This window comes from Pundamilia nyererei, unplaced genomic scaffold (assembly GCF_000239375.1).
Source record: "Pundamilia nyererei isolate P.nyererei 1_Seehausen unplaced genomic scaffold, PunNye1.0 scaffold00069, whole genome shotgun sequence".
NCBI lineage: Eukaryota > Metazoa > Chordata > Actinopteri > Cichliformes > Cichlidae > Pundamilia > Pundamilia nyererei.
In genome coordinates, this window is record NW_005187470.1 from 2106091 (window position 1) to 2119581 (window position 13491).

A 13491-nucleotide genomic window follows, 5' to 3' on the forward strand; every position below is an offset into this window, starting at 1 on the left:
TGAACCTCCAGACCTCCACCTAATGTTTCCCATCAATGATAAAACAAAACCTGCTCCGATGGCAGCGACTCAAAGACTGCTGGAGAGCAGATGAGGTTAAACCTCGGGAAAAAGTCAGAAAATAGTTGTGGGTTTGATTAGGAAACATGCTATCTGACACCGTGACTCTTTGCTCTGCAGATCAGACTGTGGCTAGTCTGCAGTTTCCACTTGAGAATTTGTCCAGCTCTTTTGCAAGCCATGCATTCCCACAAAACATAATCCAAGCTTTCTTTGGAAGAATGATTGTTGACAAAAAAAGCACTCAATACAAAGCCTCTGAAGAGAAGCTGGCCATTAGTATTCCATCACATGTGCAACGCATTGAACTAAACCTTGCGGACTTTATTGATTTCTAAGTGCATTCATTATGCTTTTATGTATCTGTCTCAAAGTGACACCTGATGTCTACTGCATATTTTTTTCTAAATAAAGGGTTTGAAATAACATCCATTTTAAAAAGGGTAATTACTGCAGACTAATGTGTTTATTCCACAGTAATTACACTAATAAATTTGCACTGCCTGAAGGTCATATGGCTGAAGTTTTAGGCTATGTTTGTGGTTCTCAAGCAGTGGATCAGGCCCCAGTGCAGAGAAACACCGGGGGAAAAGTGGAGTAGAACTAGTGATGGGATTATGTTTTATTGTTAGAGAGTTTGGGATGTAGGACCACTGGGATATGCTGACACTGTAAGCATAAAGTTATTTGATTACACAGTGACTTACAGTATATGTAGTCTTTTCGTTTCTCTTGGTTTTACTGTTTTCTGTTTGTGAGTGTGTGTGGCCAGGGACAGGAATTCATGTGACTTTTACTTCAGTCAGCTCACCAGAGATTCTTGCTGTGAGACTACTGTGTTGTCAGAGGTGATTAAAAGTAACCGTTACATCCTGAAATTTTAAATATTTGTTTCAGTGTAGCGTTTATCTCGCACTCCTATCCCTCCTGACTTACAACTCCACATCTGCCCACCTCAGAGCATAAGATGCGCCACTGCTTCATATTTAAGTCATATTTAAAAAGCCAGTTCTCCTTCTCCTCATCTGAATTGTCACATGATCAAAAATGTGCTGGCTTCTGCTCAAGAAAAATAAAGTTGATATACTGGACTCTGACACTGACCACTTCCAAAGAATAAGTCAGAGTAGATCTGTAAATATGTGGAAATCCCAGCGTAGCGCTAGCCTGAAGGATTGTTTGTGCTAAAAGAGGGATCATCCAATCTGTGGTTTGTCTGACAGTGTTAAGCAGAGGGTGCATACCTTACTCTGTCAGTAGGGCTCGAATTGTCTCTCTACAGCATGTTTGCCTTGGATAGTTTTTTGGATCCAGTTTCATTTTAAAAAGAGCACAGCACCCTCTAGTGTCACATCTGTGGTCATTGCAAATATTTTAATGCAATGCAACATTTTTGTGACATGCTAAATTATCCAAGCTTATATAAGTCATTAGATGCATGTTTGTGGATCTGATCCATAAAAAAAAAAAAAAAAAAAGTAATCTGGATATTTTTCCTTCGTTAAACTTTGTCCTTTACAAAGAACAAACTTTGATATACCCCAATACCCCTGTTGTGTATTGTGACCGAGAACTTTGTCCCATTTCGAATTTCCTAAGTTACAAAGTGAGTACAACCCAGATAAGGTGCTTTTTACATGGGATATCTTCCAGATTGCAATCAGCAAAGTCATCTGAATAAGTCCTTGACCTCACTTCCTGACGTGCAACTGGTGCAAGCAAAGAGCAAGAGACAACGGAAAAGAGATAAATAATTTGAGAATAATTTATTTAGAGCAAAACAGATGCAACAACATAAAGGTAACATTGTAAGATGACAATCTATACATACTGTAGAAATGTAAAACATGAATACAGTAAACTCTTAACTCCATGCCAAACAAAGCTAGCAGCATAAGCCTTCCAAAGATTCAGTCCTTAAACAATATGATGTTATATAAATCAAAATACCAAATCCTTCAGTATGAAGTGTAAATTATTACAATCATGTGGGATCGTTTCTTCCAGCAATGCACAATCATTTGTATCCTTGTTAATAATTTAGCTTTTGTTTTTGATTTTTAAAAATGTGCTTTTAAGGACGTGGGATTTAAAACTTTTATAAATGTATTGACTTCTAAAGCTCCTTAAGATAGTTTTCATGGAATGAAACAGCAATTATGTCTTTAGTCTAATTTAAAAAAAATGAGTAACAGCAGACTAATAAATTTGTTGTTCACTTACACAAGATAGTGTTCATTCAGCCTTGTGAAGGCTTATTAAAACGAAAATCTTTTGTAACTTTTGACCTTTTCCTTTTTAAAATTAAAAATTTAAAAAGAAAACTCATCCTTTACTCCATTTACCGAGAGTCTAAAAGCAAATATTACTACAAACACTGTTCTAACAATTGCACTCTTTCCTGAGGCTGTCTAGTTTGTCTGTTCAGTGTCAGTGTCCTCAATGACGCAAACACTAAATACACAGTACATTTATACTGTATTTCTACAGCAATGCCCAGCCCGGAAATACTGATTCTGGAAAAAAAGAAAAAAAACTAGCTACTTGACCGATCACAACTTAAGCTAGTAGTCTGAAGGATGTCAGTGTGATGTTCAGTTATTTAGAAAGACATGATGGTTCTTTGGATGATATCAATGCATTCCTCTAGCTCGTCCTCTTTGATGATGAGGGGAGGAGCCAGGCGGATGATGTCACCGTGGGTGGGTTTTGCCAGCAGACCATTGTCACGAAGACGCAAGCACACTCTCCACGCATCGTAGTCTGGGGGAAATTGTTTTAATATAAGTTACACTAATATATCGTTTATACTCATTAAAACAGTGGTTCTCAAACTTTTCACAATGAGTACCACCATAAAATATATGGCTCTTGAAGTACCACCCTTATGACCAACATTAAAGCACAATAGTATTATTTAACACCACATACAGTTTACACAGACAATTTTATTTCTTATATAAATGTTATTTTAACTGTCATTTCAATGTCAAAGTCAGTGATCACCGTCGGCCTCTCAGTTTTTATGATCACTGTTCATTTTAAAGCATTATGATGTAACTACAGCCCAGCCCATGCAGCAGTATATTAATGACTAACCTTATATTGCAGGTTTTCTCCTGATTGAAGTTTGGTCTGTTTACAGCATCCTGTCATGCGATTACATTTGTCCCTACCATCAGGAACTCTCACATTAACTTTTATTGAGTGGAAAAAAAACTTCGCGTTCATCCTCCAGCTTCACTGTGTTTATATTATGCTAACATAGCTGTGTAGCTAGCCACCACCCAGCACATCATTATATACCAGCTAGCCCAACTTCAGTAACCCTACAAACGCTACTGCTGTTTAGTTTTCTGTCTTCATTTATGTCGGAAGTGATAGCAGAGCTGTACGTTTTAATTTTTGCTGTGGCAAATAAGCTACCAGATTTTTGGCTTCACAACCCTCCTTCATGGTTCCTGCATGTCGAATCTCAGTTTGCTCTTTGTGGCATTTCAGCCGATGACACGAAATACTATCATGTGTTGGCCTCACTGGATCGGCTGTGTGATGACCCTCCTCCGGGATCCAACCACCCAAGGGAAATACACTGCTCTCAAGGCGCTGCTGCTGCGGCACTACTCCCTCTCCGATGCAGAGAAACTCCTCTCTCTCTCGGGCTTGGGTGAAGGTACCGCTCTCGAGCTCATGGAGAGCACGCTGTCCTTGCTAGGAACGGTGCTCTCCAGACTCATGTCTTCCTCCGACAGTTACAGGTACGAGCTGGCCTCACCAACTCCCCGCTGCTGGCTGCGAATGATTACTGCTCACTTGTAGAAGAAACAGATCACATTCTCCTGGCTACCAGGAGCTTCGGCATCCAGCACCGATTCTTCTGGGGGTCTCTGACTCATCGATGCTGGCTGGGATCGAGGCACCGCGGCATCACTGAGAAAGGGCGTGACAGCACCATGCCGCCTTTGCAGTTTTAAGACCCAGGGAAACGAGCCCGCCAGCGCTCTGTAGCAGCAGTTGCGGCTGCTACAGAGCGCTGGCGGGCTCATTTCCCTGGCTGCTCTACATAGAGGACTCATGCTCGGGGAGACATTTCCTGGCCTACTCTGGCTCCCAGAAGAGCCTCTGGAACCTCAACAATGCTATGTTATTTAATCTTTAAAAAAAGATCCCCACGTACCACCAGAGAGAGCCCAAGTACACGTACCACAGTTTGAGAACCACTGCATTAAAACATGATGGCAACACTCAAGCCTTGATAATCTGATAATAAAAGTAGACGACCGTCGATTAGCTTTGTAATCTGATTTCACTGACTAAAATATTTCATGTTAGCTATCAAGAAAAGATCACTACTATACCTTTGGTCTCTTTGATGACGACTGCATTGAGGAGGCCTTTTCCTCTCACTGTTGTCACTATGTCTTTGGGCAGCTTGTTGAGCTGAGCCCGCAGCTTTTCCCCCATCCTCTGGGCATTATCGGCCAGCTTCTCCTCCTCCATCACCTACAAATAAGAGCAGCAAGAGTGGAAAACAAACAGGTTGATTATTCTTCTGCTACTGTCAACTTTATTATGCATTTTAAATTTTATGTTCATTTTATTTAATCTGTTTACTCAATAAGGAAAAAACCTTTGCTGACTTGTTTTACGTATGCTAATAAGTGAATGTAAAGTGCATTTTAACACTGACCTCTAGCGCAGCAATAGCTACCCGACAGCCCACCGGGTTACCTCCAAATGTGGAGCCGTGCTCACCAGGTTTGATGGTCAGCATTATCTCATCATCACACAGTACAGCAGATACCTAGTGCAGACAAAAACAGATCAGGTTAAGCAAAGGTGAAAAGTTCTGAGTCTTACTTTGTCTCACAAATCTTGAACTCCGAGTATTCATAACATGTAACGAAGCGTGATTGAACCAAAGTAAAATGCTTACTGGGTAAACTCCTCCAGAAAGAGCTTTGCCTAGAATGACCATATCCGGACGAACGTCTTCGTGGTCCACAGCCAGCCGTCGGCCAGTACGTGCCAAGCCTGTCTGCACCTCATCAGCAATCCACAACACCTGAAAAAAGCGTGGAATGTAAATGGACATCTTGTTGTCAAACTTAGAAAAACCAAAGATTGATTAAAGATTTTGTTGACATGCCTTTATTTATGCTATTGGTACATAAACAGACCACTAAGTCATTACACAGCTGTTTCCAGAAAAGTCAAAACACTTCTCTTTCAGCTTTTATCAACCACCTAAGAATTAACTACCTCTACTAAATGCCCGCTCTTTGATGTTGACATTCATATGCTTGAAACCATAAAACAGCATGAAGCAAGCTTCAGGAAATATGCGAAATATACTTGTTTTTATAACAAACACTAGACTCTAGTTCAGTTTGAAGGGAAACATTTGTTTCCATATCAACCTGTAGGTAATTACAACACTTATTTTCCTTTCTGCGCAGGACTTACATTGTATTTTGTGCAAAGTTCCCTGACTTTAGTCAGGTAGCCCTGGTCGGGCACCACCACACCAGCTTCCCCTTGGATGGGTTCCATCATGAAAGCTGCAACAGTTTGGTCTTGAAGGGCTTTCTGGAGAGGCGGACAAAATAAAATAAAATAAAAAGACAAGTATATGATAATTCTGTCAATAAATAAACAGTACTTCAGTCAGTTATTCACCTGTTATGTTAAAAAAAGGTCTGCATTCACAAAAATAGCTAAATTCAATGTGTAATTTCTACCCTATATGTACACAGATGGTCAGAGTCTCATAGACTATATTATCCACTTAGCATGAAACTAACTGTACAGAAAATCTTGTGCATGAAAACCTGTACCTCTAGTGCAGGTATGTCGTTGAATGGGACCAGTTCAAATCCTGGCATATAGGGGCCGAAACCTTCGTAGCTACTGGGATCAGTGGAGCTGGAGATGGCTGCCATGGTGCGGCCCCAGAAGTTTCCCTCTAATCAAGAAGAGTAAAGAAGATGGTGTGTTTACCATATTATTGTTGTTTGGGGGGAGGGGGATCATATTTTTTTGAACAAAGAACATCTGAAAGATACAATTTCTAAGAAGTAACTTGCTTGGTTTAGCTCACTGGTCTCCTAATCCCGTAATAGTGGAGGTTATTGTGCCTGCCAAGGCAAGAAATGGGTCATCTTACCTTATTAAAGTAAACGTCAGTAACGTTTGGTCTATTTCTTACAGAATGATGTGTAAGGTGAAAAAAAATGGACACACTCACGAAAAGTAGTCAATTTCAATGAAAAAAAAAAATACCAACTTACCTGCAAAAATGATTTTTGCCTTGTTTTTGGGAATCCCCTTTACATTGTAGGCCCACTTGCGTGCGAGCTTGCAGGCAGTCTCACCACCCTCAACACCTGTTGCATTACAAAATATTAGAGTCAACAAATCTACTCACAATGACCTTCAAAGATAGCTAGCGCAATCAGGATTAGATGTTACCTGTATTCATTGGCAAAACTTTATCATAGCCAAACATGTTGGTGATATACTCCGCATAGGCTCCCAGCACATCATTATAGAACGCTCTGGAAGTCAAGGTGAGCTTAGATGCTTGGGAGGTGAGTGCAGCTATGATCTTGGGATGGCAGTGGCCCTGGTTTACAGCACTGTATGCACTGAGGAAGTCAAAGTACCGGTTGCCCCCCACATCCCACACATAGATGCCTGGGAGGAAGGGGAAAAAAACAGACGGACATGTCAGGGTTAAGTGGTTTGGAGACAAAGTTAGAGAAGCAAGGTTGATATGGTTTGGACATGTGCAGAGGAGGAAGAGTGGGCAAATGACCTTAAAGATGGAGCTATCAGGCAAGAGGAAAAGTGGATGATTGCAGAGAAAGTTTATGGATGGCATAGAGTAAGATGGAGGCAGGTGATCTGCCATGTAGACGCCTAAAGAGAGAAGCTGAAAGAAGTAATAATGGTCAAGAAGAAAAGCAAGTTCTCCAGAAAAACCACACCTAAACTCAAGGAATGAACCGGTTTTATGTCTACACATAACAGACAACTTTAAATTGTATGTCGAGGCACTTTGTTAGTAGAAGTCTGTTGCATAAATATATGTGTTCCCATTTCTTTAGTTGAAACAATGAACAATTTAAAAGATAGTCTGACAGGCATAAAATTGTACTTTTGCAACAACAATACAATTTCCAAAGAGCAATGTGTTGAAATCTGACTAGTTTCATTTTCAAAGACCTCAAATACACTGCCAATGTAGTAAAACCACACTTGGATAGAAAGAACAGACCTCAACACTGTTGGAGCAGTGTGGGATCATCTTGACAGAGAACAGAACAAAAGACAGCAAACAGCCAAAGAACAGCTTTGACTGTCCTTCAAGAAGCCTGGAGAACTATTCTTGACGACTATGCCAAGAAATGATGAGAAAGCTTAACTAAGAGAGGCTGTGTTAAAGAGTAAAGGTGGTCATACCAAATATTGACTTCTAAGCTCATAATTGTATCAAGATATAAAGTAACGAGGGGTGGCTCAATACTTTTTCCACAGTTCTGTATTGTATTAATTTTAATAGTCATATGCCAAACGTACCTTCTCCTCTCTCCAGGGCCACAGGAAGGGGATGGTAGTTGTGCGCTCCATGCTTGCCTTCACGAGCGTAGATTTCCTCAGAAGTCAACGAGCGCTCAACCCTCTTTTTGGAGGCGGCAGTTGAGACGGGGCGCGTCCCAGAATGGATGCCATAACGGAGAGCAGGTGCGGTATGGATCGCACGGCTCAGCTGGAGAAACATTCCCTTCATTTGTTTTTATGCTGTGCGACACGTCTGCAAGTTTAAGCACAAACAACAGTTGTACATATCTGAAACAATTGGAGATACAACGGACAAACAAAAATGTGTAGTCTCTTACATGGGACTTTCAAGATATAAAACATGTTGCAACAGTTTGATTTGGCAGCGTTTTTATACCGGACAGCCTTCCTGATGCAACCCCAAGGAATACATGTTTCAAAATAAGTATTACCTCATTCAGTAATGTAGTTATACAAATTTCAGATTGTGAGCGAAAAACGACTTAATGCATCTCAGGCCTTTGCAGAAGCCGTTGAAAGGTTGACCTTAACAGTTATCCATAAAATACCCACAACCACAATAACAATGACTGTGAACATTTTATGGATTGTGGGTTGTTGCTGTTTATCGTCCATCTGGCACTTACTCAAAGCTTCTATCCAATTTCTTCGACTTTATAATGTTATTAATGATCGGTACAAATAAATTAATTAGCTTTGGTGATTTTAACATCATTGTAGACACTGAAAACAACAGCCTGGATAATCCATTAGACCCAACTGGCTTCTCTCAAAATGACTCATCTTTTTAATTATACTCTTGATCTTGTCCTGACAACAAACTGATAATTTAACAGGTTTTCCTCAGAATCCTTCTGCATCGGACCACTTTTTGATGACATTTAAATTTACTATTATGTATTACACAGCACTGGGGAACAGATTTCATTACAGCTGATGTCCTTTTGAAAGCGCAGTAACTAAGTTTAAGGCAGTAATTCCTCCAATGGTATATTCTGCCAAGACAATCCAGAGGAGCTAACTAAATTTTACTCCCACAGAAGTCAATTACTTTGCTACTAGAGTTAAATCCTCACTGTGTACAACACTGGATACTGTGGCTCTTCTGACAAATAAAGCTACAAATCTTAACTCGTACTTAACTCACAAATGCGCGCCTTAAAGCAGATAACTTGGAAGCTGGAGAGGAAATAGTGTTGCACTTGTTTAGAAGATCTTTATATAGCAAGGAAAATTGTTGTATTTCTCTTTCTGAAAAAACAGCTTTGGATAAAGCTAGGACATCTTGTGACGTATCACTCAAAGAAATGGGACCAACTCCAGGTTTCTTTTCAAAAATGTAGAAAGGCGGACCAAGTAAAACTGCTGAAATTTAGACACGCTCTCTCTCCTCGCCTAGCAAATTAATTACTACTACTACTACTTATTCCTCCGTCTTTTAGGATCTTACAAAGCTTCAAACAACGTATCAACTATTAAATTAGTCGTCAACGATTTTGATAGTCGACGTAATCGTGACTAGTCGACTAATCGTGGCAGCCCTACCATCAACATGCAAAAATTCTCAAGATTCTACCATTGATTAATAGGAGAACCTTCAGCTATCAGGCCCCTCTAATCTGGAAACAACTTCCGGATTGGATTTGGGAGAGAGACACCCTCTCTACTTTTAAGACCAGACTTAAAAGAATAGATCTTAAAACTTATGGATCAGGTGATCCTGAACCATCTCTGCTTCAAGTGCTTGCTGACAGAGGGGATTGTCTAAGGGTTGGGGTTTTGAGGTGACCGTTTTTGTGATCTGATACTATATAAAAAAAAAAACTGAATTGAATTTATAACTACTGCGAATATACTCCAAATCAAGTAACTTTAAACAAGTTGTGAATGTTGGTTTTAATTCAGATGCATATTCCTTTTAAAACCCCATACAAATGTCAAGATTAATTACAGTTACATTGGTTAGTTGGCTAACTCACCTGAGTCTATTTGGCAGTGCCAAACAAAGTGTACTTTGATATTTGTTTTAGGGAGAATTGAGCAGACAGCTTCAGTTGAGTTGAGATAGGAAATAGATGACTTATTCACAGGGGCCAGTGCATATTGGTAATCCAACATCCCAATAACCAAAGTTTACAGATTTACAGATGCTTTAATTCTAAATAGAGACCTTAATTATAAAACAGGCAGTAGCTGGGAAGATTCTCAGTCTTTCTGTGGTATTTTTGGAGTGCTTTTGTACCATGTTTGTACTATTTTTTGTCTGTTTTAGTTTTCTCTCATTTTTTGGGTAAATATTACTGCTAAATTGTCGTGTCTGTTACACATTACTGCTATTCATCATTTTATATATTTTAGGGCAATTTAATATACAGCATTACAACATATTTTATAAGGATGTGTTTGAAACATACGTGTTTGTTACATGGCCTTCATTTTTATCACAAACATGCAAAATGATCTTTCCATTTTTTCCCCAACACTTGATATGAAGAACTTTATGAGATAATTAAATTAAAGTAACTAAATTTTAAAACCAACTGCACTAGTTGTAATATGCTAAAAGAGCAACAATTGTCTCTGAGATATATCAGAACAGAAAAGATCCCAGGTAATATGAAATAAAAACACCAGGATTTTTTACCTTAAGTACAGTATTGAATCAACTGAGTTTAAATATATAATAGTGGTAGATTTTAATGACACATTTGTATTATATTGGCAAAGTGTAATGAGGCTAGTCACATGAACTAGCCAGCTAGCTAGCTAATTAGCCAACTGCTGTTTGCTAGCTAAGGTTAAAATTACTTTTGGTTAAAGGGATACTGCTTAATAATAATGTTTTTACATGGCCTTGGTCTTCTCTCAGCCTCAGATAATCACAGATAGACGAAATGTCATAATTTTCTACAGTAAAAATATAACTAATAAGATAAAATAAAGATTTAATCACCATTTCTATCAAACAATGCTATCCAAATTAACTGCAGTTATCACTGCCAGGTGAAAGGGCCTCAACTAGAATTAACACAAATATCCAAATACATGAGATGGAATTTCACCCATTACTCACTACGCTGAGAAACAGTATCTTAAATGCTAATAATATAATATGATATAGTAAGCATAATATGCATTTTATGTTTGCAGTGAGCTTTGCACGATAACAAGGTCGAGGATAGAATCAAACTGCTCATTAACTTGTTTTCTTACATAAATTCAATACAACAAGTACATCTATTAATTAACTCAATGGAACATGTGTAAACATTTAAAATCAATAAAAGCAGAAGAAACTACTCACTTACAGGTCAAGAACAATTGAGAGCACAACAGCCAAAGTTGTGACCCTCCCCACACCTTTCCCTTGCCTGGAATTTCAGATTCACCCAAAACAACTTTAGTTTCAGCCCATTTTGTCCTTTCATAATAAAAAGTCCTTAATATTTCACTGTGCTATGGATACAATGGCGCACAGAAGTGCATTCAAGCAGTTTACTGCAGATTTTAAGAACTTTTTATTGTTATTCATTAAGAAATAGATTTGGTTTTTCTAAATAAAATGATTATGGTATCTTTCAACAAAATATGGGGATTTAAATAAAACACTACATAAAAAAGGTAGCTAAAAATAGCTAATTCCACAAATTTGTGGGAAAAAAGATCTTTATTCATTTAGTGTTGGTGTAATTTTCTTTTCAGTGGAAGGACTTCGGGGTCTTGTTCATGAGTAAGGGGAGATCAGCAGAGGATTGGTGCAGCGTCAGCAGTCATGCAGATGCTGTTGTCTAATTGAAAGAGCCTGTTAATGCATAAAAGGAACAGTTTGATGGCAGCAAAACAAAACAAAGCAGGTAGGGATCGTCGTCTTGACAGAGAACAGACCAAAGGCAGCCAAAATCCAAAGTAGAACTTTTAAGAAGCCTCATAAAGTTCTCTTGAAAAACAACTCTTCTTCTTTTGGCTGCTCCCTTTAAGAGTCTATCTCATCCTTATCTTTGAGTCTTCTTCTGTCACATCAACCATCTGCATGTCATTCTTTACTACATCCAAGAATCTTCTCCGTAGTTTTATTTCTTCCGTCCTCGTCTTTCCCTCTCCACTTTTAGGACTGCGTAAACGTGAAAATTTCTAACATATAATAATGAAGTTACATTTAAACATTTCAAAGGTTTAAGTAAATAAGAAAACATTTGAATAGTTACAAAAAGGTTACTGTAACTTCATGCCTGAGACTGTTTCAAAATAAAATGCAGCATCAGAGTTGGCGCTTTAATAAGCTGATATACTGCAATGTGAAACTCCACAGACTGCATAGGTTTTACAGGCCTGCTGAACAATGCTTCCCTTTCAAAACCAGCACAATGTGTTGAATGTAAAACACTCCCATACTAAAGGCGGGTTAACAAAAAAGTAATCCCACAGCAGTATGGCAGCTGTTCTAGACTTTTCCACTGTTCATGAAAATAGGCTTTCTTGAATATAGGTGAGAAATACATGGTAAAACAAATCGCTCTGATGTGTCTCACATCATTGTGTTTATTAGGGCTTTTGTCTTTTCGCTGGAAAGTTGTTGTTGTTGTTTTTTTAAGTTTTATTACAGTTAACTAAAACTACACATGTAATTTTAGTTTGCCAAAATAACTACGAAAATAAAATTCAGCAGAAAACAGTGTTATAAATACACCAACTTAACTATAAAAAATAATATACAGGAAGTAACCTAAACAATACTCTTTGTTGGAACAACCATCATTTAATTTGCTTATTGAGAGTTGCAGTTCTCTGTGAGTTAGCCTGTAGTTTAATATCTATTGTAAACCTCTTTAATATCTTATCACGGACAAATATCTCCTTATTTATTATATCCCTAGCTCTATTACTAAGAAGACAAACTAGATAATGTTATTGCAATAACTCTGGAATGCTATAAGCCACCTTCTGAGGGAAATCTATTATTACCTAAGTCAATATGATTAAACTAACAAGAGTGTAGACAGCAGCTTTAGCATGTACAGCACAGAATAAACACTCTGTAAATTGGAAGGTTTAACGTAATGACACTGCACGTGTCCCTGCTGATGTGCCGCAGACAGCGTTAAAGCTCCTTTTAGGTGAGCCATGATAGGCTGTCGTGGGAGCTGCCTCCGGGATACACCCACCAGCCCCAGCAGGCTAAATAAAGATGGGCAGTTAAGAGTTCTTTCAGATTATGTATATTTATATTTATATCTCAGTTCTCCAAAACAATCCCGGATTATACAAACCTGTATCGTGGCCCTGAGACATGAGCTGCAGCGATCTGTAGTTTAAAATGATCGAGTGGTGAAATGTGATGCTTATCAGCGATTCAGTATGAATTAACACAGGTTCCTTATCTTATCTCGTCACCCTTTAAAACGCATCTAAATTGCTGCAGAGACACAGGTGCTTTGTTTCCTTTATGTAATACCGGATAGCAGAGGAACATGAGCAACTTCCGGATGCCAAATTTCCATCCCTAAATTATTTAAGAAAAAAATTCAAAAAGAGGAAGGAAAAATAAAAGGAAGTCAGACAGTACCAGAAGAAAGCCGAGCGTGGTCAAATCTCTCTTTCCAAGTCGATGATGCTTGTCCTTTATAGACACACCAGCTGGTAGCTCTTCTGTTTTGTGCAGTGGGAAGGCAGTGTCGTGGCTCTTTCAATGCGACTGCGTCACGGTGAGATGGGGTACGCCTACATGTTGCAATTCACGCAGTAATTGCATAATTTAAAAGACAGCAAGTATTATATCACTGAAATAAAAAAGTATTTTTTCATTCTGTTTAGGTATTTTTATTAATTCATGAATAAATAAATTACTTC

The 13491-nt window shown here is 38.6% G+C and overlaps 1 protein-coding gene across 2 annotated transcripts; it reads right to left on the reverse strand.

Annotated features, from left to right (window-relative positions):
• Positions 1 to 1811: 1811 nt before the first annotated feature.
• oat (ornithine aminotransferase) lies at positions 1812 to 13317 on the reverse strand. Of its 2 annotated transcripts, none has more exons than XM_005736475.2 (10): positions 13208 to 13317; positions 7642 to 7876; positions 6532 to 6756; positions 6351 to 6446; positions 5898 to 6025; positions 5527 to 5649; positions 4997 to 5125; positions 4751 to 4864; positions 4419 to 4563; positions 1812 to 2823 (listed from the first exon to the last, which is right to left on the reverse strand). In XM_005736475.2, the coding sequence occupies exons 2-10, from the start codon at positions 7850 to 7852 to the stop codon at positions 2663 to 2665; spliced, it is 1332 nt and encodes a 443-aa protein (XP_005736532.1). In that variant the 5' UTR covers positions 7853 to 7876; positions 13208 to 13317; the 3' UTR covers positions 1812 to 2662. The 2 variants fall into 2 exon arrangements, with proteins under 2 accessions (XP_005736532.1, XP_005736533.1); XM_005736476.1 differs by lacking the exon at positions 13208 to 13317 and adding an exon at positions 10949 to 11068.
• Positions 13318 to 13491: the final 174 nt, after the last annotated feature.